Below are 27722 nucleotides of genomic sequence, written 5' to 3' on the forward strand. Positions count from 1 at the left end.
GCTCATTCACAGTTTTGATAATTTATTCAGTAATACTTTCATTTAGTAATATAATGATGCTTTGTAGCCATATAAAAAATGTATACTCCATAAATTAATAGGCTAGATGTTTCACAAGGGCCTGGGTCATTTAGAGTTGAAACATTTTATTAAACTAATAAATATAGATAGAGGAGCGCGTATAGGCGTCCTTAAGAGCTGAAGGACAGTGCGTCAGGGATGCGTGTGATGCAGCGCTCAACAGCCAATCAGCTCTTAGAGATTTGGGGCTGTTGAGTTCATCAGCCAATCAGCTCTCAGAGATGCAAGAGATGCTGAGTTAATTGGCCAATCCGCAATCAGAGATGCGAGGGATGCTGATGCTGCCTTAAAGTGGACCGAGTTGGGCATTCGTCACGACATATCACGCATTTAAATGGGAAACAAAATACGTACGAAACGAAATACACAATGAATGATGACAAACGATCTTTTTCTGTACCAGTGAATAAGCATACATAAATACAGTTGAATCACTTATTCACGACATATATGATTTATAAATGCATGCTATCTAACAGATTATTTATTAATGCTTAAAACAAACCGCGAAAGGTGACTCAATAGTTGGCAGTCATATATAACATATTAATATTGTTAAAAATAACGTACAGAAGTTGAAATATTTTGCAAAATCATTTGTTTGCATTATCTATCCTGTCGACAAACAGCTCGTGTGTATGATATTTCCGACTCCATTTGCAGGGCACGAGTCCACCCTATTATTAGGCAAACAGCTGTCGGTACGTCAGAGGCTTGCAGTTTTTACATCATAAAAGCAAATAACACCAAGGGCTTTTATTTATCATGCCAAGTTAGTTGGACTTTTAGAGAAAATATTCTATTCAGTCTGTTGAAGTCTACTTTTGTACAATGTAAACATCTTATATTTAATACATACACTTTTATTTTATGGACCATGGTGGAAGAACACTTCATTTATTTATGTTATGAGTTTAAGATATATATATATATTCATACATTTTTCTTCCTCCTTCAGGCCGATCCCCTGAGATTGATTTCTGACCTGTGGGTGAGTAACTGCTCTGCAGAATCATGGGGGAGTTGTTTCGAAGTGAGGAGATGACTCTGGCCCAGCTTTTCCTCCAGTCTGAAGCGGCCTACTGCTGTGTCAGTGAACTTGGGGAACTGGGAATGGTCCAGTTCAGAGACGTGAGTAGAGATAACTTGCTTTCACATATTATCTCCTCTACTATATCTTTGTTGATAAGTTAATGAGTACTTATCTCTCTCTCTTGCAGCTCAACCCTGATGTGAACGTGTTTCAGAGGAAGTTTGTGAATGAAGTGAGACGCTGTGAGGAGATGGACAGGAAGCTCAGTGAGTGGATAATCAACATGCTTACACATTTATCACTTTCCATTGTTGTATAATGGTGTTTTCAATTACAATAAAAAACATTTATAACATTATTTTCTGTATACAACTCTTAAAATTTTTTTTATTTTTATTGCTTGTTCAATTTACTTATTTAAAATGAACTAAAGCCAGGGTTTCCACACATCCTGGAAAATCTGAAATTTTGCAAGGCAGTTTTCCAGTCATGGAAAAGACACAGAAAATAAGAAAAACACATAAATGCCCTAGAAAATAATTATTTGTCCTGGAAAATATTTCAGTAGAATAAAACGGTTTGACTGTGTTGCTAGCAAGGTTACATGTATAAAAACATGATAACAATCTGGAATAAGAGTCAAATGCACAACATTTTTGTCTCTGCCGGCAGCTGTGCATTGTGAAACAACATTAACAATTAAGTGTGCTTACACTCTCGTGATTGATTACAATAGCGGCCAATCGTGTGCTTAACCATCGCGGTCCAACCGAGGCAGATCGCTTGATTGGTTACGGCAGCGCATGCACAGTGAGAAGTGGCACTTGTGAAACGTCTCATTAATAAACAAATTTGGTACATGTACCGGCCAACTGAATGAAAGTGGCATGTTGTTTTCAAAGTTTATTGTGCACACTTCCCGCTTTCTTGTGTGGCAAGCTCGTAAATTTGCCCCTCTGTGACTCTTTCAGCAATGCTTGTCATGCAGAAGAGCAAAGTGACTCTTGATGCTGCTTTGAACAGCGTATTGAGGCCTCTACTCAACTCATGTGAAATGCACTTTACAATAACAAAAGGACATTATTGAAACTGAAATGTGTTATTATTTTGAGTACTAAATTTAGTACAAATACAAACAGTACAAAACAGAATTTACTATTATAAACAAGCCTATTACTAAACTATTTCTAAACCAGCCCAGCCTGGTAGACTATTTCAAAGCAACACCCCAAGTTTCTAATGTCTTTGGTCTTGCTCCATGTATACGAGCTGTAGATAGCTCCCATGAAATTGGACTTTTGCATTATCTTCACATCTGTTCCTATCAAAGAAAGTGGTCGATAGCTAGAACATGATGTAAGGTCCTTGTCTTTTTTTTAAGAGTAGGGATAAAATAACACCACAGTGTTTGTCCAATATAGAGATGTTTAAATGCCTCAGTATTATTATGATTTTGTTATCCGCAGCAGCATAAGAAATCACCTGTTTCATCTGTTGGCATCTTCTTTCCGTAAATGGGATTCCTGGATTAAAGAAATACCAGTTTTCCTCCTTCATAGTAACTCCATAAAACTATATGTTCAATTCAGTCATTGGAGTCAAAGTAATACCCCTTCAAATGTTTTGTCATAAGTCTACATTAACCCACCCCTCAACCTCAGAACTACCCATTACAGCCAACAAACCCACCCCATTGAATTTATTCAGGCTGGGGTAAGAACAAGCCCCAGTCTGCCACCCTCCCCTATCATAATCCATGACACCCAATCTGAGAAAGAATAAGTGACTTAACATTAAATCATATCAGTGTTAAAATGGAGATGAAGAAAATATAAATTAAACCTGTTGATCCCCTTGTTGTGAGAGAACAAATACAGTCAATTGTATATTAATCCTATAAGTCTTCAGGTTAGTAGAACATCACCTGTTTGCCTGCATAGAAGAGCTACCAGCTGTAATCCATCATGTATTGTTCACGTTGCACAAGTTAACTGACTATGACAGCTTGGGCTCGCCATGTTTCGTTACAACCTTAAGCGTGGCTATAGGATGAAAGTTCTGCATCTACCACATGATGTTCGAGCACGTCTTTATGTCTAGTGTATTTGTTGATAATTTTTTCTGCTCCCTGTGTTCCCTGGTAAGAAAGTCAATTTTGGAGCACATGGTTTGGATTGCGGTCATGTGCGTGGAAAACGGCTCAAGGGCTGATTTATTTTGCGCTAAACCAAAACTCATGCGACCAAGTGTTTTTTTTAGAATGACGTCATGACGCACACCATTTTATCGTTAAAAGCCCATTAAAATGGAAATGAGTAGGAGGCAGCAAAACGTTTTTTAAGCTTTTTCACTTTGTCGATAATAGAACAGCGCAAAAAGTTGATGGAAACTTTGATGTTAGTGACTCACTCATTGCACATAAGGGGCTCATTTGTCGCCACCTAGTGGCACAAGTGGTCACTAAACTAATCAATTAATGAAACTGAAAAAATATGTGAAACAGAAGCAAGCCACACCAAAGTACCCTTTATTTTTGTAGCTAATTCTGCACAAATGTGCAGATAATTTTCTATACTTGGATCATTAAAATAGCTTAAGAGTTTGCATTCCTGTGAGTTATAAACTTAGACAAAGATGAAAGTTGGACCACTGATTGTTTTTAATTAATTCACACTGGGTTGGTAGCGTGGTAATTCTGCCTGAATATCTTGGGATGTAAATACATTTCCAATAATTGAACGATCGGAGTTAGTTTATACCGCGGTTACCACATGTAGTATGCGGAAAACACAGAATCTAGTCATAAAAATGCCATTTTTAAATAAAACCATAAAATGCAGAATGTCGTGGAATATGGCGAAAATGTATGTTTAAATGTCCAATTAATTAAAAAAAATTTTTTATATGTCCTAGTGTGATATTAAACTTTAAAAGTCTTTGATTTAATTGAATAAATAAATTATCTGCAAGTGATGCGCACTTCAAATTGAATGTGTAGAGATGGCCGCTCATACACTAAAAACACCTCATCATGATCATCATGCGCTTGTTGTGTGTGAGATGACAGAGACAGAGAGCACTTTGCAGTGCATAGCACATACAGACTATGTATTTATTTAATTAAATGGATTAATAATCACACTGGGCCATGGAGCATACTGCTTATCTGGAGATGAGAAACTACTGTCAAAAACTCACAGAAATGGCAAAATAAAAGCTCGATTTAAATGGACACGTGTTTTTGCTTAAATATTACACTTGTTGGGTGCATAAAATGTCCTGGAAATGTACTGGAAATTTGTGCCTTGAAAAGAGTGGGAACCCTGATAGCAATACCATTCTAGAACATTTTGTCAAAATGATATTTGATTGCGTTTTATCCATTTAAATTTGTAAAATGGAAATTTACTTAATCCATTTGAGTTGAGACTACATGAATACTTTTTGTGGTGTTAATGTAGTACTGCTGAAACTAAGCAGATTTCCATTTCCTAGCATGCTTTGCATGGGACTCAAAAGGAAGTGTACATTTTTAAATTAAGTGTTATTTAATGGGTTTTTGTGTTAGTCATAAGAAACAAGAGATTTATTTGAGTTAAATTGACATGTCTAATTTTGTTGGGTTTACCCAATTCAACTAGGTTCTTTCTACACAATGTATTGAGAAGTTATTTAAGTTATGAAAACTCTTTACTAACAAGTGGAACCGATGTCCACGTTTGGAGTGATTTGTTGGAGTGTACACTGTTTTCCTTGTGGGGACTGTTGACTGGTACCCACAATGTAGGCAAAACATTATAGGTTTTATAGACACAATTTCTCACAGGGAAGTATGAGCTTTTGAGTCGTGGTATGTTTATAAAATAGAGAATAAATAAGTGATTGTTATATTCATGTTGACACTGGTGTCATGTTCTGCAGGGTTTGTAGAGAAGGAGATTAAGAAAGCCAACATTCCACCTATGGACACTGGTGAGAATCCTGAAGTCCCATTCCCACGAGACATGATTGATCTTGAGGTAATTTCACTCTCTGGTGCTATGTCGATCTTATATGAGCTTTACTATACTGCCTTTTTTTCAACCGAATTGTGTAATCATTTCTGAGCCACTAGCGTCACCAAACGTAAATGAAAGTATAATTGAGTTTTCCAACATGTATTTAAAACACTTCAGTTCAATTAAAACCAGGGCTTAACATTAACTTTTGGCTAACCGGCCGCTGTGGCAAGTGGTATTCTAAAGTCACTAGGCCCTCAGCATTTTCACTAGCCAAAATCCCCCATCCCACAAAAAGTGATGAAACTAACTGGAGACATTAGGTGTCTTTAACTATTATGTTCTAACATTAAAAGATATACAGTACAATGTACTTATTGTGTAAACTACATGTTGTTCTGCAAAATTCTCACAAGATCCACATTTGCTGCTACTGAGGTTGAAATACAGGTAGGTTTAGGAGTAGGGTTAGGGTTTATGGTAAGGATTGGGGTAGGGATGGGTTAAGGTTTAAAGTGTAACTACAGATGTAATTAATGATGCAGGTACTTTAAATGTAAGTACAATGCAACAACACATATGTACAAAATAAGTACACTGTAGCAAATGCTTAGGTACATAGTAGTTAAAGACACCTTATATAAATTGGGTATGAAAGTATTTACATTATATATACAAATTATACACTAAAGCCATTAGATCAGTTGTAGATCTTTGCTTTTGTTGTCTTCAGTGAGTAGTAAAGTGTCACCATTTTCTAGCCTCAAAACCTTTGTTTTATTAGTCTGAAACCCATTTTCATCTTTTTTCTTCATCTCTGATTTGAAGGCAACTTTTGAGAAACTGGAGAATGAACTGAAGGAGATCAACACAAACCAGGAAGCCCTGAAGAAGAACTTTCTGGAGCTGACAGAACTCAAGCATATCCTCAGACGGACACAGCAGTTCTTTGATGAGGTCTGAACATCCTCTTCAGCCACGTGAAACTTCTAAGAACCTTAGATTTTACCTATTAAAAAGGTCCTATTAAATTCAACATTCTGTTATAATGGGTGTTGTAAGTCATATTTCTGTATTTTTGTCTTCAGTCATTGTGTTTTGTGTGTACTTGGCCACTTTTAGTTCAGTATAAGATGTATGATTAATGTGCAAACTCAGGCATGTTCTCTATTTGCAGATGGAGGATCCTAACCTGTTGGAGGAGTCTTCATCTCTGTTAGACCCAAGTGAGGCTGGCCGTGGAGCTCCACTGCGACTGGGGTGAGAAGAGTTGCTGTCCAAATTCAATACATGCTTGGCCTTTAGGCGTAGACTACAAAAATACTAAAGTATTTAAAATGAATATACTCCATTGTAAATAAATGCTGCACTATTGCAGCTATGCAAGAATTTACAGTCAATACTAAAAACAGTGATATTGCAAAACAAAAATACATCCCTTAAAATACTGTAAGCATTCAGCAAAGATTTCTAGCTTATTTGTTTGTTTGTTTAATTTTTTACATACAATTTCAGAGGATTTTAAGAGAATTACAACGTATATGTCCATCATATGCCTTGACTATATTACTGTTCTGAACACAACTATGTTATGATCCCTTGTTGTCTGTTCCGTGTTTTCTGTTTCTCCCGTCTCTGTTCACATTCCATGTCACGTTTTCCTTGTTGTCCGCCCCGTGTTTCACGGTCTTCGTGTTAAAACTACATTTCCCATGATCCCCAGCACTCATCACTTCCAGCCGTGTCATTGTGCTCACCTGATTGTAGTTTGTCATCATCTTGTATCCAGTGTATATATATATATACCCTGTTTGTTCTCCATTCCCTTGTCTATCGTTGATGTTTGTGGACGCCTGTCTTCGTGCTCTTCCCCGTGTTCATCCTGCCGGTTCTGCCCTTCATGGTTTCCGTGTTTACGTTTTGTTACCCCATCGCGGGTATTTCCTTTGTTTGTGTTTTTTCCGTGTAGTTTTCACTGTTGTTAAATAAATCACTGCATTTGGATCCAACCCCTTGTCTGCCTCCTCCTGCATCGTTACAGAACGATAGACCCACCTATGGATCTAGCAGCGGTTTTCCTTGAACTGGCCGAGGCAAATCTTCCCCTCCGCGAGTACTCACGACTCTTCTCCACGATCGCCATCCACACCGGGTTCGACGACAACGCCCTGAGGACCATCTACTAGGTCGGGTTACCGTCATCCTGGCGGAGAGAGGCGGCGAAACCCGGAGACCACCCGTGGAGGGAGTACGTGAGTCTCGTGCTGAGGATCAGCGAGCCAGGGCCCACGCCTGCCACGGTCAGCGAGCCAGGGCCCACGCCTGCCACGGTCAGCGAGCCAGGGCCCACGTCTGCCACGGTCAGCGAGCCAGGGCCCCCGCCTGCCACGGTCAGCGAGCCAGGGCCCCCGCCTTCCACGGTCAGCGAGCCAGGGCCCACGCCTGCCACGGTCAGCGGGCCAGCGCCTGTAGCCTCTACTGTCCCAGAGCCAGCGCCTGTAGCCTCTACCGTCCCAGAGCCAGCGCCTGTAGCCTCTACCATCCCAGAGCCAGCGCCTGTAGCCTCTACCGTCCCAGAGCCAGCGCCTGTAGCCTCTACCGTCCCAGAGCCAGCGCCTGTAGCCTCTACCGTCCCAGAGCCAGCGCCTGTAGCCTCTACCGTCCCAGAGCCAGCGCCTGTGGCTTCTACCGTCCAAGATCCAACACTTCCCGAGCTTTCCAGAGCTCCGCCTCCCGAGCTTTCCAGAGCTCTGCCTCCCGAGCTTTCCAGAGCTCCGTCTTCCGAGCCTCCCGAGCTGTCCAGAGCTCCGCCTTCCGAGCTGTCCAGAGCTCCGCCTCCCGAGCTGTCCAGAGCTCCGCCTTCCGAGCCTCCCGAGCTTTCCAGAGCTCCGCCTCCCGAGCTTTCCAGAGCTCCGCCTTCAGGGCCTCTCGAGCCTTCCAGGGCTCCGCCTCTCAAGTCCCTCGAGTCTTCCAGGGCCCCACCCCTCAAGTCACTCGAGTCTTCCAGGGCTCCGCCCCTCAAGTCACTCGAGTCTTCCAGGGCTCTGCCCCTCAAGTCACTCGAGTCTTCCAGGACCCCGCCTCTCAAGTTTCTCGAGCCTTTCAGAGCTCCGCCTCTCGAACCTCTCGAGCCACTCAGGGCTCCTCCTCTCGAGTCTTCCAGGGCTCCGCCTCCAGAGCCTCCTACGGCTCTGCTCCCAGAGACTCCAGAACTTTCTAGGGCTCCGCCCCTCAAGCTTCCTGAGCCTTCAGGGGCTCCGCCCCTCAAGTCACTCGAGCCTCCTACGGCTCCGCCTCCCGAGCCTCCTGCGGCTCCGCCCCTAAAGGCCCCTATGGCGCCACCTTCCTCAGCTCCGCCTCCTGAGCCTTCCTCGGCTCCACCTCCTGGGCCTCCCTCGGCTCCACCTCCGGAGCCTTCCAAGCCTCCGCCTCTAGAGCCTCCTACGGCGCCACCTCCGGCGGCTCCGCCCTCGGAGCCTTCCGGGCCTCCTACGGCTCCGCCTCCCGGGCCTCCTGCGGCCCCGCCTCTCGAGCCACCCAAGCCTTCGACGGCTCTGCCCTCAGAGCCTCCCGAGCCTCCTACGGCTCCGCCTCCCGGGCCACCCAGGCCTTCGACGGCTCTGCCCTCGGAGCCTCCCGAGTCTCCTACGGCTCCGCCTCCCGGGCCTCCTGCGGCTCCGCCTCTCGAGCCACCCAGGCCTTCGACGGCTCTGCCCTCAGAGCCTCCCGAGCCTCCTACGGCTCCGCCTCCCGAGCCTCCTACTGCTCCGCCTCCCGAGCCTCCTACGGCTCCGCCTCCAGAGCCTACTACGGCTCTGCTCCCAGAGACTCCAGAGCCTTCTAGGGATCTTCCTCCAGAGCCTCCTACGGCTCTGCCTACAGAGCCTCCTACGGCTCTTCTCCCCGAGCCTCCCAGAGCTTCGCCTCTGGAGCCTCCTGCGGTGCCACCGCCCTCGGCTCCACCTCCTGAGCCATCCTCGGCTCCGTCTCCTGGGCCTTCCTCAGCTCTGTCTCCTGAGCCTCCTACGGCTCCGCCTCCTGAGCCTCCAGAGCCTCCCTCAGCTCCGCCTCCTGAGCCTCCAGAGCCTCCCTCAGCTCCGCCTCCTGAGCCTCCAGAGCCTCCCTCAGCTCCGCCTCCTGAGCTCCCAGAGCCTCCCTCAGCTCTGCCCCCTGCTCCTCCAGAGCTTTCCATGGGTTCGCCTCTCTTAGCTCCGCCTCCTGGGCCTCCAGAACCTCCCACAGCTTCGTCTCCAGAGCCCCTCTCCGCTCTGCCTCCGGGACCTGGCCCTGTCCTGAGGCTGCCTCCCAGGCCTCCTGGGCCCGTCCCTGTCCGATGGCCACCTCCCAGGTCCCCTGAACCGGCCTTTGCCTTGTGGCCAGCTCCCGGGCCACCCAAACCTGTCCCCTTAGTGTGGCCTTCTCCCCGGACCCCTGACATAGTCCCTGTCCTGTGGCCTCCTCCCAGGCCTCCTGACCCAGTCCCTGTCCTGTGGCCTCCTCCCGGGCCTCCTGACCCTGTTCCCGTCCTGTGGCCTCTTCCCAGATCTCCTGACCCAGTCCCAGTCCTGTGGCCTCTTCCCAGGCCCCCTGACCCAGTCCCAGTCCTGTGGCCTCCTCCCAGGCCTCCTGACCCAGTCCCAGTCCTGTGGCCTCTTCCCAGACCTCCTGACCCAGTCCCTGTCCGGTGGCCTCCTCCCAGGCCCCCCAAACCTGTCCGTGCCCGGTGGCCAGCTCCCAGACCACCTGAACCTGTCCTTGCCCTTTGTGCCCCTCAGGACCTCCTGCCTGCCCTCTGTGCCCCCCTGGACCTCCTGCCTGCCCTCTGTGCCCCCCTGGACTTCCTACCTGCCCTTTGTACCCCATTGGACTTCCTGCCTGCCCTCTGTGCCCCCTTGGACTTCCTGCCTGCCCCTCGTTGCCCCCTGGACTGTCTATCTGCCCCACATTGCCCCCTTGGATTGCCTGTCTTGCCTCCCTTTGGTCTGTCTAATTGTCCCTTGTATCTCCTTGGTCTGTCTCTGTGTCCCTTGTGCCCCCCTTCATCTGTCTGTTTTCCCCCGGGTCTACCCCCTCACTCCTTGGTCATTTTTTCTGGTTGTTGTTCTTGTGGGTCTTTACCCCTCTAGAACCGTCTGGAATCCGGTCCTTTTGAGGGGGGCCTATATTATGATCCCTTGTTGTCTGTCCCGTGTTTTCTGTTTCTCCCGTCTCTGTTCACATTCCATGTCACGTTTTCCTTGTTGTCCGCCCCGTGTTTCACTGTCTTCGTGTTAAAACTACATTTCCCATGATCCCCAGCACTCATCACTGCCAGCCGTGTGTCATTGTGCTCACCTGATTGTAGTTTGTCATCATCTTGTATCCAGTGTATATATACCCTGTTTGTTCTCCATTCCCTTGTCTATTGTTGATGTTTGTGGACGCCTGTCTTCGTGCTCTTCCCCGTGTTCATCCTGCCGGTTCTGCCCTTCATGTTTTCCGTGTTTACGTTTTGTTTCCCCATCGCGGGTATTTCCTTTGTTTGTGTTTTTTCCGTGTAGTTTTCACTGTTGTTAAATAAATCACTGCATTTGGATCCAACCCCTTGTCTGCCTCATCCTGCATCGTTACAAACTCAGTCCTGTTGATTTGTTCATCTAAACCTGTATCTATACACTATGATCATGCTATATAGACATTAAGCCAATGCAACAGCCATTGTATTCATTCTCTTTGTTACTAAGAAGAGGACATTCAGGATCATGGTAAATATTTCTGTAGCATTGACTTTGGTCAGTGGTGAGCACATGTGTACTTACGTGATGATACCTTTTGATTTACCCTCTAGGTTTGTTGCTGGGGTTATTAACCGTGAGAGAATCCCTACGTTTGAGAGGATGCTGTGGAGAGTGTGCCGTGGAAACGTCTTTTTACGACAGGCAGAGATTGAAGACCCTCTTGAAGACCCCACAACAGTCGGTGTCACTTTTTATTTCACATTCTCTGAATTATTCTGTGATTAAATCAATTAAGTTGAGTTTAATGTATTTGGCTAGTTAATAATGATAAAAGAATGAGCAAAATGCTGTTAGAAATAGTTCTAGATGGAGTTACACTGCAGGACATCAGCTTTCTTCTTTCTTTTTACTGAAAAACAAATTTAGTCAATGTATCGACCATTTTATATACTAAAGATTACGCCAACCTGATAAATCACTGATGCTAATGAAGGTCTGGTTCTTCATTTGACACAGGGAGATCAGGTACACAAATCTGTGTTTATCATCTTCTTCCAAGGAGACCAGCTGAAGAACAGAGTGAAGAAGATATGTGAAGGGTATGCACATGATATATATAAACTGAAGTTGGTCTTGTTTTACTCTTGATCATTCGTATATTTTCATCCAGTGGCAATCTATAACTTGAAACTGCTGTCCAGGTTTCGTGCATCTCTGTACCCGTGCCCTGAAACCCCTCAGGAGAGAAAGGAAATGGCAGCGGGCGTCAACACCCGCATTGATGACCTCCAGATGGTACAGTATGCCATAATACTGTCTCAATGATGTTTTAATAATAGTCGGCAGGACTTGACAATAAGGAAACAGCTTTGCGCTAGCACCAGTTGCCCAATTGGGTTGCTTTATGCCATCAATTCAGTTGGTGTGTGTTTAAGCTGTTATTGGGCAAGCATTCAACAACTGAATAAGCAGAGGTAAAAAGAGTGAGTGGGCATTCACACAAGATGTATTGTTGGGTTAAAAAACAGCTACAGTGTGCAATGGAATGGAACAAATTACACAATTATCATTTATTTAAAACTGATTTTAACTTGACCTGCCATCTTAAAAACAAAACACTTATGAGATACAAAGTGAAAAGTGCCACAAAGACATCCCAAGGAATCGGTCTGACTCATGTTCAACATAGACTAACAGTTCAAAAAAATGCATAGAAATGCAGGAGGGAATCCTGTATGCCATTGTCTGACAACCAGTGCACGTTTTTTCTGTCAGCCTTTTCAGTTTGCAGCTATTACTGCAATTTGTCTTGTTAAGAAATGGTAATGTTTAATAAAACATATTCTTCCAAAACTTAAAATATGTTGCCAAAAACAATCCCGGTCTGTTGTTTTTCTTTATAGGACCATGATATTTGGTTGAGTGGCTGCTTAACCTTATAAACTTGGATTGAGAAACATCAGACTCATCAAATTGCCATGTGTCATATGTTGTTGGAAAGCTCTCAAAGAGAAGAATAAAACCTATTTGGTTTACTCACAGACAGAAATATAGCAAGTAATGTCTAAGTATATGTCTTTGACAGTGATGTTGGTGTTGCTTATATGCTGTGCTTTCGCTTATAACTTCACAAACAATAAACTGAACATATAGTAAAATATCACATACCATTATTTAGAGGAGATAATCTTCCAAATGAGCCCACACACAAGGTAATCGGATGCACAGATCATTAGATAATCCACACGAAGCGCAATGTTACATATGGCCACCAGGAGATGGCGCCAAATACATGACAAACTCATTGATTTACACTGTGTCCCAATCACCCATTCACACACAAATTCACACCCACACTCATACACTAGCCTACCATTGGGAGCAACTTGGAGTTCAGTGTCTTGCCCAAGGACACTTTGGCATGTGGAGTTGTGTGGGCCAGGAATCAAACCGCCAACCCGCTCTACCACCTGAGCCACAGCCCCGCCAGTCATTGTTGAGTTTGTACAATGTACAATAATTATGTTTTATTTGTTCTGAGTGGCTTTTGGACACATGGAGATTTTTTGGATACTATGATAAATAATGTTTTTGTAATGTTATAACTTTTGATTGCTTTGTTGTATCAACACAAATATTTTCTCAGATACAGTTGACATGATTGGGAACAAAATCTCATGTAAATCCGATCCCCATTGACCTTGTGAAACCACTTGACTGTGTGTGAATGCCCTCATTTATTTCAAATGTTGTCCACATGTGTTTGCTGTGTTTTGTATAGGTGTTGAATCAAACAGAGGATCACCGACAGAGAGTATTGCAGGCAGCTGCTAAAACCATACGAGTGTGGTTCATTAAAGTGAGGAAGATGAAGGCCATTTATCATACTCTAAACCTCTGCAACATCGATGTTACACAGAAATGTTTAATTGCTGAAGTCTGGTGCCCCGTTTCTGACCTTGATTCCATTCAGTTCGCTCTGCGCAGGGGAACGGTGAGGAATATTCATCCATCTTCATTACAGATTGTTTCAGTGACGTGTGATTTGATAGTTATTTACACGAAACAAGAAATTTGCTCTGAAAACTGACCTTTTGGAACAGGAAATAATAATGTTAATTGAACTAGCAATGACTCATCTAAAAATGAAGTTCCAACCTTAAGTTTGGGAGGAGCTTGTTCTTCTAGGCCTGCCAATCATATCCCAAGTATATACAGTGCATCCGGAAAGTATTCACACCGCTTCACTTTTTCGAATTTTTTTTATGTTACAGCCTTATTCCAAAATTTATTACATTCATTATTTTCCTCAAAATTCTACAAACAATACCCCATAATGACAACATGAAATAAGTTTGTTTGAAATCTTTGCAAATTTATTACAAATAAAAAATGAAAAAATCACATGTACATAAGTATTCACAGCCTTTGCCATGACACTCAAAATTGAGCTCAGGTGCTTCCTGTTTCCACTGATCATCCTTGAGATGTTTCTACAACTTGATTGGAGTCCACCTGTGGTAAATTCAGTTGATTGGACATGATTTGGAAAGGCACACACCTGTCTATATAAGGTCCCACAGTTAACAGTGCATGTCAGAGCACAAACCAAGCTGTGAAGTCCAAGGAATTGTCTGTAGACCTCCGAGACAGGATTGTATCGAGGCACAGATCTGTGGAAGGTCACAGAATAATTTCTGCAGCATTGAAGGTCCCAATGAGCAGTGTCCTCCATCATACGTAAATGGAAGAGTTTGGAACCACTAGAACTCTTCCTAGAGCTGGTCGCCCGACCAAACTGAGCGATCGGGGGAGAAGGACCTTAGTCAGGGAGGTAACAAGAACCCGATGGTCACTCTGACAGAGCTCCAGCGTTTCTCTGTGGAGAGAGGAGAACCTTCCAGAAGAACAACCATCTCTGCAGCACTCCACCAATCAGGCCTGTATGGTAGAGTGGCCAGACTGAAGCCACCCCTCAGTAAAAGGCACTTGACAGCTTGCCTGGAGTTTGCCAAAAGGCACCTGAAGACCTCTCAGACCATGAGAAACAAAATTCTCTGGTCTGATGAAACAAAGATTCAACTCTTTGGCCTGAATGGCAAGTGTCATGTCTGGAAGAAACCAGGCACCACTCATCTCATGGCCAATACCATTCCTGCAGTGAAGCATGGTGGTGGCAGCATCATGCTGTGGGGATGTTTTCCAGTGGCAGGAACTGGGAGACTAGTCAGGATCGAGGGAAAGATGAATGCAGCAATGTACAGAGACATCCTTGATGAAAACCTGCTCCAGAGCGCTCTGGAACTCAGACTGGGGCAAAGGTTCATCTTCCAACAGGACAACGACCCTAAACACACAGACAAGATAACAAAAGAGTGGCTACGGGACAACTCTGTGAATATCCTTGAGTGGCCTAGCCAGAGCCCAGACTTGATCCCGATTGAACATCTCTGGAGAGATCTGAAAATGGCTGTGCACCAATGCTCCCCATCCAACCTGATGGAGCTTGAGAGGTCCTGCAAAGAAGAATGGGAGAAACTGCCTAAAAATAGGTGTGCCAAGCTTGTAGCATCATACACAAAAGACTTGAGGCTGTAATTGGTGACAAAGGTGATTCGAGAAAGTATTGAGCAAATGCTGTGAATACTTATGTACATGTGATTTTTTTTTTTTTTTCATTTTTTATTTTTAATAAATTTGCAAAGATTTCAAACAAACTTCTTTCATGTTGTCATTATGGGGTATTGTTTGTAGAATTTTTAGTAAAATAATGAATTTAATCCATTTCCGGATGCACTGTAATAGCAGCTGCTTCCCTCAGAGCTCAAGCTCAGTCCTGTGCCCCTCAGCATTTCTGGCATAATGCTGAATACCACAAAAATTTATTTTGACTCGTCATTTGCAAATCAGATTTCTTATATGTGTAATGATTACAAATGGTCCATAATTCAGTGTAACTCAGGGGTGTGTCACAAAGATAAACTAATATAATATAAAATGTTACTGTCCTCTTACATTCTGTATTTTAAATGTAATCATATTTTATTTGTGTAGGAACGGAGTGGGTCAACAGTTCCTTCCATCCTAAACCGAATGCAAACCAAGCAGACTCCACCTACTTTCAACAAGACTAACAAGTTCACGTCAGGATTCCAGAACATTGTGGATGCTTACGGGATTGGAACCTACCGAGAGATCAACCCAGGTACCACAAAAACAAATGTATTTATATAGGAGTTGATAGAGTTTACAAAAACAACATTTTTACCATTTGGTTCAGCGGTCAACTTTTTCTAACACAAAACATGATAGATGTGTCTTTTAACACATGTATGATTCAATGTTTTGTTTCTTGTTTCTTGTAGCGCCGTACACCATTATTACATTCCCCTTCCTGTTTGCGGTCATGTTTGGTGACATGGGTCACGGCATGTTGATGACTTGTGCAGCGCTTTACCTCGTCATCAGAGAAACTCGCCTGCTCGCTCAGAAAAGTGACAATGAGGTCTCAGCTTATCAACAATTATTTTATAGTTATTATGCATGCAGATCCTGTTAAAGGCCCAATGAAATCATAATGAGAGTTTTGTGTGTTAGGATTGAGGTCATCTTAATACTAGTGTACATTGACTCAAAAAAGGCTGGTATAGAAATTTACACGGGACCAAAACAATTCATGACATCATCCTGCACTGAGGGGCGTTTACAAATGTTGTCATATAAAATGCTCTATTATGAGAATATCCCTACCCTTCATTATAAATACTACAGGTAGTCCGATATATCAGTTTTACAGATTAATCGGTGCTTATTTTTATCTTTACAGATTTTTACCGATAGTTCCAATAAAAGCAACAACCTTCCGTCTTTTCAACATAATAGGTGTGCTGGTGTGTTTCGGGCTTGTTTGTACCTAAAAGTCCCGTGTTCTGCACCAAATCTAAAGTTTTTCTGGATATTATTGAGATTTTGGTTGAACAAAAAACTGCATCTGGGACACTTTGTCTTTGCCTGCCATAGTAAAAAATTTTTTTTTTTGACATTTTACAATCAATCAATTTTAAAAACTATCGGTCTGTCAGTCTGTCTGACTAGCTAGCTGGTGGTTTGTTTTACTGTAATGTCTGTATAACTATCAATCCCATCTAGTTGTTTATAAAGTTATACAGCCTTTAGAGGCTAATATACAGCAGTATCTCTTTCTCTCCTAACGTCTGTCTGTGTGTGTCTGTGTGTGTCTGTGTGTCTGTGTGTCTGTGTGTGTGTGTGTGTGTGTGTGTGTGTGTGTGTGTGTGGGTGTGTGTGTGTGTGCAGATGTTTAGCATGATATTTGCTGGCCGTTATATCATTCTCCTGATGGGGATCTTCTCCGTCTACACCGGACTGATCTATAATGACTGCTTCTCTAAATCAGTCAACATGTTCGGGTCTGGCTGGAGTGTGCGGCCCATGTTCAGCATCATGGGTGGAAACTGGACGTAAGTTCCAGTGCAACAGTAAAACAGAATCCAACAACATTAGCATACAATCTTACTTTCATTGTTAGAATGATAATTGTATATAGCATGGCATTAATAATCAAGTGTTCAAAAAGCAGCATCTTTGTGTGTGTGTGTAGGCCCGAGACTCTGGACAGAAACCATGTTCTTCAGTTGGATCCAGCAGTTCCTGGAGTATTTGGGGGCCCATATCCTCTGGGCATTGACCCTGTATGTGTCACAAACTATGCACAGACAGAAACTACTACTACAAAAAAAACACCTGAGAAAGCACATTTAGATTGATGAGATAATGTTGTATGTTCATTTTCATCTGTAATTGCTCATCTGTAATATGTTACCAAGATATCCATTAGATGTTCAACACCCAGCAGCTGTATTCACAATGTTTATGATTTTTATAAATATATATATGAATCCATTCTTTATAAGATGTTTTTAAATGTTTATCTAGGATCGACTACATAGCCATCTTTAAAATGTAAGTGTAAAATGAGCATATTTCATGTCTGAACTACAGCAGTATTGGTTTATTGCTGTTCTCTTTTGTTAGATCTGGAATATTGCGACAAACAAGCTGACGTTCCTCAACTCCTTCAAGATGAAGATGTCAGTAATCTTGGGTGTCATACACATGCTGTTTGGAGTCATACTCTCCCTCTTCAATCATCTGTAAGTGAGTGTGAAGCAGCTAGTGTAAGAATCAGACTATCATCTGACAAACTGTAATAGCTGTTAATGTGTTATCAGTAAAGAAAGATCGAAAAAAATATGCAACTCACTTTCATTCTTCCACAAAAAAGGGGATTGTAAGCAGACATTTTCAATAAACTCTTTTAAATTTTCACAAGTGCAAGTCTGCTCAGATAAACTGCTCCATGCAATAAATAAAAAGGACAACAGATGATTTGGTCCCACCGGACCTTCTTCAGTGTTTGCCTTACAACTTTCGCTTGATACTCTTATATACTAACAACTCAACACACATGTGATCAATTAGTCTAACACAAAACATTAATGGTCATATGATCTATGTATAACGTGTCAGCAAAGCCACCACCATCTGAAAGACCAGGAAAAAGCTGTGCTCATCTGCTGCTCTAACTGTAGTTCCCTGTGTCTCACAGGTACTTTAAGAAACCTCTGAACATCTTCCTTGGTTTCATCCCAGAGATTGTTTTCATGGCCAGTCTGTTTGGTTATCTGATCCTGCTCATCTTTTACAAGTGGACAGCATATGATGCAGTGACCTCTAAAGATGCTCCCAGTCTTCTGATAGCCTTCATCAATATGTTTATGTTCAACTACAATGACCCTACCAACAAACCCCTGTACAGAGGACAGGTAACACACACATACAAAACAAAGCCCCCAAAAATGTCTTGTTGTTTTGAGCTGTAACCAATAATTTGTCATTTTTATTTAAGTTATTTTTTGTATGTAGCCTATACTATTTTGAATTAATATTTAACTATTAATATTGTATTTCATTATATTTGTAACGAGTCAGAGGCAGATACAGAGGGAAGATCCATGTGCAGAGTTTAATGGCAATAGTAGTTATTGTAGATGTAGATAAAAATAACACTCAGAAATGCAAGACAACGGGAGAATTGGCAAGACTTCGCATAGAAGTGAAGTTTAAGTGGGGGATTATATACACTGGGAGTTTGATGAATGAATGGCAATCAGGTGTGAGAGTCACTGGCGAGAAGAAGGGGGTTCTGGGAAATGTAGTCTGGTATGGGTGAATACTCTGGGGAAGAAGATCTTGTGTGAACAGGTCTGGAGGATGTGACTATATTAAAGTTCCAACACCAAATAATATTTTTTTTTGACCTGACAAAGACCAATTTAGGGTTGAAACATGGTCATTAAAAAATAAATGTTAACAGAATTCAACTTCTCTCTCATTTTTTACTTAAAATATAATTTTGTGACTGTCCACCTGCATTAATTAAATGTGCATAAACTATTATTAGTTAAAACTCGGCTCATTCAATCAGAATTCAGAGATGGAACTATTTGTTTTATAATAGAGTGCAACAGATTCCAGAAGTAGAAATCTCATTCATTTTTACTTATGGGTATTGATTTTAACAATAACTTGTATACCTCTTAAGACAGATCTACCGTGAGCTCCAAGGTTTGTTAATCGATGTGATATGCTTCTGTTGAAGCAATAAGTCTGCATTATATACATTTTTGAATGTGTTTTTAACACCAGAATATCTTGGTGGCGAAATATCCACCAATCGGAGAATTACAGCAAACAAAGTGCACCAAAAAAGCCTTGCAGCAACCATCCACTACCATGATGCACTGTGAATGATGTAGCCATGTAGACAGTCTCTATACACTCTTAAACTACTACTTCTGTGTGGACAAGAATATGTTTGTATATATGTGAACATTTTGCAACAAACTTAATGTATTATATTATCTACTTATAATCTACAACTTCATATCAATAGCGTCGTATTTTTCATTTGTTTTTAATTCACTTACGTCATTCTCAATGCTTCATGGGTTTGTAGTTCATTCTCTCATTACAGATGTTAAGTACACAGTCTTGTACCATTGACTTTTCATCTGATTTCCAAAAATTTTTTGTTCAAAGTTTGTTATGTGATTCACATTGCAGCTGGTTGGTTTGATTCACTAGAACTCATTTATGAAGGATTTTATGAAATCCCTATTGAAAAAAATGAATGGGAAAAATACCTCCGGACACCGTTGCGCTCTATTGCTGACATACATACATACATACATACATACATACAATTGTATAAATGTGACATTATTTAAATTACCGTATATCTATATCTCTCTCTCTGTGTGTAGATGTGGATTCAGTCTCTGTTGGTGTTGATAGCTCTAGCGTGTGTACCATGTATGCTAGTGGTGAAGACTATGGTCCTGCGCCGCCAGTACCTGTGGAAGAAACACCTGGTATGTCTATGAACCCCAATCAAAACATGCCAAACCTCTGTCTCTTTCATTTGATGTAATTTCCTGTGTGTGAGTCAACATTAAACCAGGTGACATGATAAATGGAATGTTGAAAAGATTGTTCGTTTTATTGCCCGTGACAAATATGAAAATATAAGGCCATATTGAAAACAAACGGTCCTCTGGTATTGAGAGTCATGTTGTTTCCTCAGATGTTTTTAACAGCATGCCATGGGACAAATCCAAGTAGAACACATTTATCTTTGTTGCCTGTATGTATTCATAGATATGTATTTCATCAAGCAGGATTGTGCATGCCCAGATTTTTCATTTGATTAGGAAGGATGACCTATGATTTTGAAAGTGAAGCTAGCATTAGTGTGGCCCAATGGGGCACCTACCTTACTGGAAGTATTTGGAAGTGGTGAAATATTGTAAGGAATAGATTACTTCCATTTACAGATGCATTACAGATAGTAATGTAGTGGTCAACCGAAATGTGTCTTTCAATGGCCAGTGCTGATATCTAGAGAGCAGGGTGGCTATTAGGATTGCGAATGTTCCCAAAATTCTAGTCAAGTACTCTAATCCACAAAAAATTACTAATTGATTAATTGTAAATTAAAGATAAGTTAAAATAACAAGTATGACACGTTCATGAAATGTATATTTTTTTACGCACATACACATTACACACATACTGGTCTAGTACACTTCCGAATTTCTCGTACCGCTTCGCAGTTTCTTTCCACTATAAAAGCAGATCCTTGTTGGTTGGTTTGCATGACTCCAACAAGAACCGAATATAGAGTAGAATTCAATAAGAATCTAAATATTACAAGTAATGTGTGGCAGGGCGGAGGGCGGGGCCGGGTCTTGATCATACACAGCCGGTCCCTTATCAGGCTAATCAATCCTCCGCAGTCGGCCTTCATCCCTCTCGGAGGCCTGATTAGCCTGATAAGGGACCGGGTGTGTATGATCACGACCCGGCCCCGCCCTCCGCCCTGCCACATAATGGTAGTGCTACATTAGCCCTGCATCCGAAATAGTGTGCTGTCAGAGCATGTACTGTATTTGATGGGGGGTTGTGATACTATATAGTATGGATATTTGGATGCAGAAAGGCTTTGCTTTCTAAAGCGCAGACGCCATATCTTCTCTCATCCAAAACCTCGACGACACATGTATAGCGCCCTCAGTGGGCTCAATTGTAACTGTGAGAAAGTGGTTAGTGAGAGATTCAGAGGGAAAAAATGTGGGAAGACAAGTCTATTTGCGATATTTGAGTAGAGTTTTAGTAGTCCACGAGCTGGTACAGAACGAGTACTCAATTAGTTGAGTACTCTATTAAACTAGTGCACATCATTTATTGGTAGCAGAAAGCATGATCAAATTTGTTATAAATATTCAAACTTTATTGAAAAAACATTCAACACTTGTTCAAAATACAGTTATAACAAGTAAAACAAGTTGCAGGGCTCCTTATGACCTATTGTTTAGTGAAGTGTTGTTATAGATACACCCAGCTACTTGAAATTGGCGGATAAAGCTCAGTCATGTGTTTGGTAGGTGCCCTGAGAAGCATAACACAAACACACAGCATACACTCAAGCAGCCCATGGCGTGCTGATAGCCACACAGACCTTGTTTGTATTTAGACCCAGATGAGGGCAGCAAGACCTGCAGAGAATCTAGAAACTTTAGAGCAGACAGGCACCAGCTCACCCACCGGACTCACCCAACAGGGCACACAGAAGTTCGGTGGCGTCCGGATCGGAAACGGGCCAACAGAGGACGAGGCAGAGATCATTGACCACGATCAGCTCTCGCAGCACTCAGAAGATGGAGATGAGGTGGGTGGAGCCTGTCATGTCAGCTGATTATATTACAAGAAATGGAAACATCCCTTTATCACAATAAATAGCAGGATTTAAGGTTGGTTTGGCAGCCCCCATTGTGTGCCCCCCCATGCAACGCATATGCTGCATACCCCATTTTTGCACCACTGATTACAGCAAAATTGTTGCATGATATTGGTTTTGATATCTTAGCATTTAAACCAATATCAGTACATGAACACAGTATCGACCCTGTTTTGTCTAACAATACCTCTAATTAAATGTCCAGTTTTTCTCGTTAAAAAATATAACAAACTGCCATTGCTAAAATAATCTTTTTCTCCCCTTTTCTCCCCAATGTGGAATGCTCATTTCCCAATGCGCTCTAAGTTCTCGTGGTGGCGTAGTGACTCGCCTCAAACCGGGTGGCAAAGGACGAATCTCAGTTGCCTCCGCATCTGAGACCGTCAATCCGCGCATTTTATCACGTGGCTTGTTGAGAGTGTTTCCACAGAGACATAGACATGTGGAGGCTTCACGCTATTCTCTGTGGCATCCACGTACAACTCACCACACACCCCACCGAGAGTGAACCACATTATAGTGATTACAAGGAGGTTACCCCATGTGACTTTACCCTCCCTAGCAACCGGCTCAATTTGGTTGGTTTGGAGACTTTGCTGGATTCACTCGGCACGCCCTGGATTCAAACTCGTGACTCCAGGGGTGGTAGTCAACGCCTTTACTCACTGAGCTACCCAGGCCCCATTGCTAAAATAATCTTGCCTTAATAGGTGTTGTAGTTTGATGACAGAAAAGCTTTCAGATCACTATATTGTTTGAAAGAAGCTGTAACTTTTAAACTATCGGCTTTTGAGCCAGTGAAGCTGGTGAGTTAGAGGCAGAAGATAGGGTGGATTAAATGCAAGGGAGATAATAGATTTGTCATCCCGCAGTGATTTGAGAAATGTAAACAGAGGAGGAACTCCTCACAGAGACTCTGAGAGCTCTGTGACTCACCTAATCCAAACATATCCACCACTGGAATGTACAAAATATTTTCATCCTCTCTCTTAACATTTGACATTGCCCTCAACAGTGTGTTCCACTGTGCTGTTAAAAGAGAAAAATAATGATAATACACTAAGGCTATGTCCACATAAATCAGGAAAAAAATGTTTATCATTCATAATCATTTAAGCATCATTGTATACACATTATATCCATATAAACTCTGCAAAAAAAGAAACGTCCCTTTTTCAGGAGACTGTGTTTTAAAGATAGTTTTGTAAAAATCCAAATAACTCTACAGATCTTTATTGTAAAGGGTTTAAACAATGTTTTCTGTGCTTGATCAATGAACCATAAACAATGAATGAACATGCACCTGTGGAACGGTCGTTACCACTTGTAACAACACCTGCACAGGATCAGCACATCCGAATATCACACCTGTGTATGAATATGCACCTGCGGGACAGGTACAGGACGGCAACAACAACTGCCCGAGTTACACCAGGAACGCACAATCCCTCCATCAGTGCTCAGACTGTCCTCAATAGGCTGAGAGAGGCTGGACTGAGGGCTTGTAGGCCTGTTGTAAGGCAGCTCCTTACCAGACATCACCAGCAACAACATCACCTATGGGCACAAACCCACCTTCACTAGACCAGACATTACTGCAAAAGTTTCTTTTTTTGATGAGCTTATATGATTTCAGACAAATCATATAGAACAGTGTAAACACTCACAGAAACTTTTAACTTCTCCTCTGTGTTGCCTGCACTCGACAAGGAGACGGATGATGTCTCCTAGTGTCCTAGAAAAAGGATTCGTTTTTTTTTTTTTTGGGATAAGAAATAAACAAAATACCTTGGGTGCTATTACAGAAGTAATTCATGGTAGTTTAGAATTCAATTCTATAATCAATGCATTGAATATTCAGGAAATGCATTTTTACACACCTTGGAAACATTGTATTTGCTTACCTGTGACCTTTGACTTGTCTTATGCTCATTGTTTTGTACAGTTATATAATTATAAAGATGTATTCTTTTCTCTCTGTCAATATCTAAAACTCTGCTCTCTGCTTTTCAAGCATTCAGAGGAAGAACCGGTAAGAGCTTTGTGTGTATTGTTGTCATTTTTGCATGTAGATACAACCTCTAATAAGCCATTACAACCTTTATAGACTTATACTTTAAGTATATTCTACTTGTTAGGGTTTACAGTATATTTCTCTAAATAATGATCTCTCTCAAATCTATCGTCAAATCAATCAGTGAACTTCACCTCAAACTCAGATTTGAGATTACAACATTGTTTCCACTTACTGGTAATAGCTTCAATCAAAAATGATTATGTTGTAGCATATTATTGGGAAGTTATGGCCTATTATTATATTATTAGTGAGCCATTGAACATGCATATTCTTCCCAAAAACCTCACAGGAAATTGGAAATGGTAATCACAGAATGGTGACTGCAAATAAAACAGCCATCTTTACAACAAACAACATCAACAAATCTAAATAGAGCTAAACCGCAATTGATTCCCACATGATTTTTAGTATTATATAATATCTTATCTTTGATATTGTGTTATGGAGTCAACACTTTTAGTCACCCATTAGCCTTGGCTGTCTCGTTTCTATGACATCCTAACAACATACATCTGCTGTAGAACAATGAGAGCATTACGTCAAGTTTCCATGCAGGGGATAAAGTCATACAACACTCTGAACAAAAGAATCAACTGGAAAAGGGAAGCCAGACCTCGCCAAGCCAAACCTTATAACACTGACACTGGGAAAACCATTCCTGTGGTTTCCTTCTTGATAAACACACCTGTACATAGTCAAGCATGCACACGTATAATATTTATACATCACACTTTTGCATACTTAAAAACCCACTCTACATTTATAAACTTAAAAATAAACCTTTGTAAAGCTCTTCACGTAACTTGTCAGTATATATATATATACATATATACACACATACATATATACACACATACATACACACACACACAGTGGGGTCCAATAGTCCAACCACATAGACAATGGAGTTGGAACATTTTCTAATCATACTGGATAACATGGATCTTCAGGTTTTGCACAAACTTGGAGTTGGAGTCCACATCAGCTTGAATGCATTATGTCATTTAAGCAAAAGGGGGATGTACCAAATGCACAGACATACTTACATTTTCCGTAAATTTTTTAATTCCACTTTTTACTTACATTGTTATGCTGATAATATGTGATGATATATAATATTATTAATGCAAAATGCAAGTATTTTCACTAGTGGTCCTGTTTGGACCCCATTGTATACTACTCATTTCTTACAGAAAAAGCAAGGTCAGGGTGTGATTGCGGTGGTAAGTTTAAAGACAGGAAAGTGTCATCACGACTCCATAGCTTACACAATATAAAAATATTATGATGGAAAGTCAAGTGGAGAATTGCAGAAGTAATGCTTTTTGGAAGAGTGTTGTAGTTTTCTACTGATAATTTTAAGGACAGGATACATTTGAATACAGATTTATTCAACTGGTTAATAAAGGATCCTACAGACAGTGTTCATACACATCAAACAAACAAATAAGGCTTTTATTTAAGCATCAGTTAAAGGTGAAGTCATTTTTTCGATATTAAAATACTTTCTCCTGTCTAGCATGGTTGGGCAATATTCAGAATTGGCTCCTTTTCATGAGTTGGAATTTGATTTGGCCACACCCCACAGGAAGTTGAATTAAAATTTGGAATTTACTGAATTGCAATTCAAAGAAATTCATCACAGTCACACAAGACAATTTCATTAGTCCAACACAAGACATATTTTGTGACAAATAGTTACAGTGTTATATTTAATATATATTTTTAATTAATAAGAGTATTTCTCTAAATTAGCTTAAATTAACACAGCCATCAAAGCTTTTAATATTGCCATGCTGCACTAGAAATGGTCCACCCCATTGTTTTCAGATAACTTCAGATTCAATTTTGAATCTATTGATTGTGTACAGTACAGTATATTAAATGTAATTATGTAAATTAGAGTATTCTGGGAAATTAAGAATTCTTCCACCATGATCCATAAAATGATAATGTATTTAACATTGTGAAATAAATGTAAAACATTTGTATAGGTGGCATTTCAAACAATGTTTACTGTATAATATTTTAATATATATATTATTGATTATTAATACTGTAAACAGTAAAATTTTCATAGAACCTAAAGAAATTAAGGTACATTTGAGTTCATTTAAATGTATTAGAACTTAGAAATGACATACTTCAACTTTAATTTCATGTGACATTAGCGCCACCGAACAGAATTCCAAAAATAAACAATGTTTTCAAAACAGCTTTCCAGATAAACCCCTCGACTTCTGTTGTTCAAACCATCAGACAGTCGTACCCCCAACACATGCAATTGGTTTAGTAACATGGTTGGGGCAGTCTACGCAGGACTCTCAAAACAAACACAACATTTGTTACAGCGACAGTGTCTAAATTTGTTTGAATTTCATTCCATTGTAATTCTGCTTCCTTAAATTCTAAATTGAATTGCAGTTCAGCATCTGTTTGCTACCTCAATTGAAATTCATTTCAAATTCAGGAATTTAATTGGCATGCTTAATTTAATTCTGAAATGGCGCACATCCCTGCTGGCCAGTTTATTGTGCAGAGACTACTTTAAGAAGGCTGGTAGGTCAAAACATTGCTCTGTTTATTTGAGCATCAACCATGGGTGCATTTCCCAAAAGCATTGTTAAAGCCAACTAAAGTCACAAGTCCCATCTCTATCATCATAGATAGACCATAATTTGGTGTTTCCTAAATCCATAGTTCCAACGAACATTTGAAAACAGCATTTCAAAATGGTTGCAACTACAGCACTTTACCTGTGGTTAGAAGCAAATTCTCTTGTTTGTTTATGGTGTTGATGTCATTTAATTTCACTGAGGCTTCTGTGTCTTTCATTCCATTTATATCTTTCATTATGCAAGACTTAAGACCCTGTTAATATGCACTTAAAAAACAGCTTATTCTGGGGTTATTGAAGAGAGCTACATTCTGAAACGTAATGCAAGCATGACTGTTTTCTATGAACCAATTATTCACCCAATAGTTCACCCAAAAAAATTATAGTTCTATTATCATTTACTCAAACTTATGTAGTCTGAAACCCGTTTAACTGAAACCCTTTTAAGAGTTTAAGAGAAGGGATATAACACACCTAGGTTTCTGATGGAGAACACAAATTAGATGGACATGTAAATGCATCTTTATATATTATACGTTACAAATGATCCGGGGGAACCCTGGAGAATTAAGTAAGAGGGGAAACTTACCGAGCCGCATGTACTGTACGTATATGGGGGTAAAGAGAACCATGATTACACAGTGCATACAAACGCAGACACCAATTTGGTGTCTGACACAACTTACATGCAAATGAATTAAATGCATTTATTCATTCTCAGCAGAAATTATTACTCTACCCCCTGCATATCATCATTAACAAGCTCTATATTGTTAAACCAACATGATTCAAACAAAGAATGTGCAACATAGCTGCTACAGTTTCAGGGAACAGTCATGACTAGCTAGATAATTTCTCCAAAGATGCATCGTTCTATAGTGATTAAATAGTGAGTTATGTTTTTTTGTGTGAGTTTAGGGCAGGTGTTTTGAAAATCTTGACGTGACGCTCTTGCCTTAGAACACTTCACCTTTAAGTTTGGCCTTTTTTGATCCTTCAGTCAAAGATCATTTTTGATGTTATTGATAATTACTCTTTTAACCCATGTTCTTTAATTCACTGTCTCTAGTTTAACTTTGGAGATGTGGCCGTTAATCAGGCCATTCACACTATAGAGTACTGCCTGGGCTGTATCTCCAACACAGCCTCGTATCTGCGGCTCTGGGCACTTAGTTTGGCTCATGCTCGTGAGTACACACACACATACACTCTCACTCTCACATACACTGATGAGCCAAAACATTATGACCACTCACCGGTGAAACGAAAAACCTCCTAACAAGGCAATCAATTTCTTGTAGTCAATGTGTTGAATGCTGGAGA

The 27722-nt window shown here is 41.1% G+C and overlaps 1 protein-coding gene across 2 annotated transcripts in view; it reads left to right on the top strand.

Annotated features, from left to right (window-relative positions):
* LOC127634469 (V-type proton ATPase 116 kDa subunit a 1-like) overlaps positions 1-27722 on the top strand; it is a 43776-nt gene that overhangs the window by 392 nt on the left and 15662 nt on the right. Inside the window, exons 2-20 of one of the 2 annotated variants that reach the window (XM_052114054.1) lie at positions 1040-1212; positions 1302-1380; positions 5036-5133; positions 5941-6069; positions 6290-6372; positions 10940-11066; positions 11346-11428; positions 11531-11624; positions 13111-13323; positions 15384-15534; positions 15695-15834; positions 16644-16807; positions 16948-17038; positions 17382-17500; positions 17956-18172; positions 19673-19780; positions 21442-21636; positions 23720-23737; positions 27469-27586. In XM_052114054.1, coding sequence (XP_051970014.1) covers positions 1096-1212; positions 1302-1380; positions 5036-5133; positions 5941-6069; positions 6290-6372; positions 10940-11066; positions 11346-11428; positions 11531-11624; positions 13111-13323; positions 15384-15534; positions 15695-15834; positions 16644-16807; positions 16948-17038; positions 17382-17500; positions 17956-18172; positions 19673-19780; positions 21442-21636; positions 23720-23737; positions 27469-27586 — 2344 coding nt within the window. In that variant the 5' untranslated portion in view covers positions 1040-1095. The remainder of the gene's footprint in view (positions 1-1039; positions 1213-1301; positions 1381-5035; positions 5134-5940; positions 6070-6289; positions 6373-10939; positions 11067-11345; positions 11429-11530; positions 11625-13110; positions 13324-15383; positions 15535-15694; positions 15835-16643; positions 16808-16947; positions 17039-17381; positions 17501-17955; positions 18173-19672; positions 19781-21441; positions 21637-23719; positions 23738-27468; positions 27587-27722) is intronic. The other variant, XM_052114055.1, reaches the window with a different exon arrangement.

This window comes from Xyrauchen texanus, chromosome 41 (assembly GCF_025860055.1).
Source record: "Xyrauchen texanus isolate HMW12.3.18 chromosome 41, RBS_HiC_50CHRs, whole genome shotgun sequence".
Lineage (NCBI taxonomy): Eukaryota > Metazoa > Chordata > Actinopteri > Cypriniformes > Catostomidae > Xyrauchen > Xyrauchen texanus.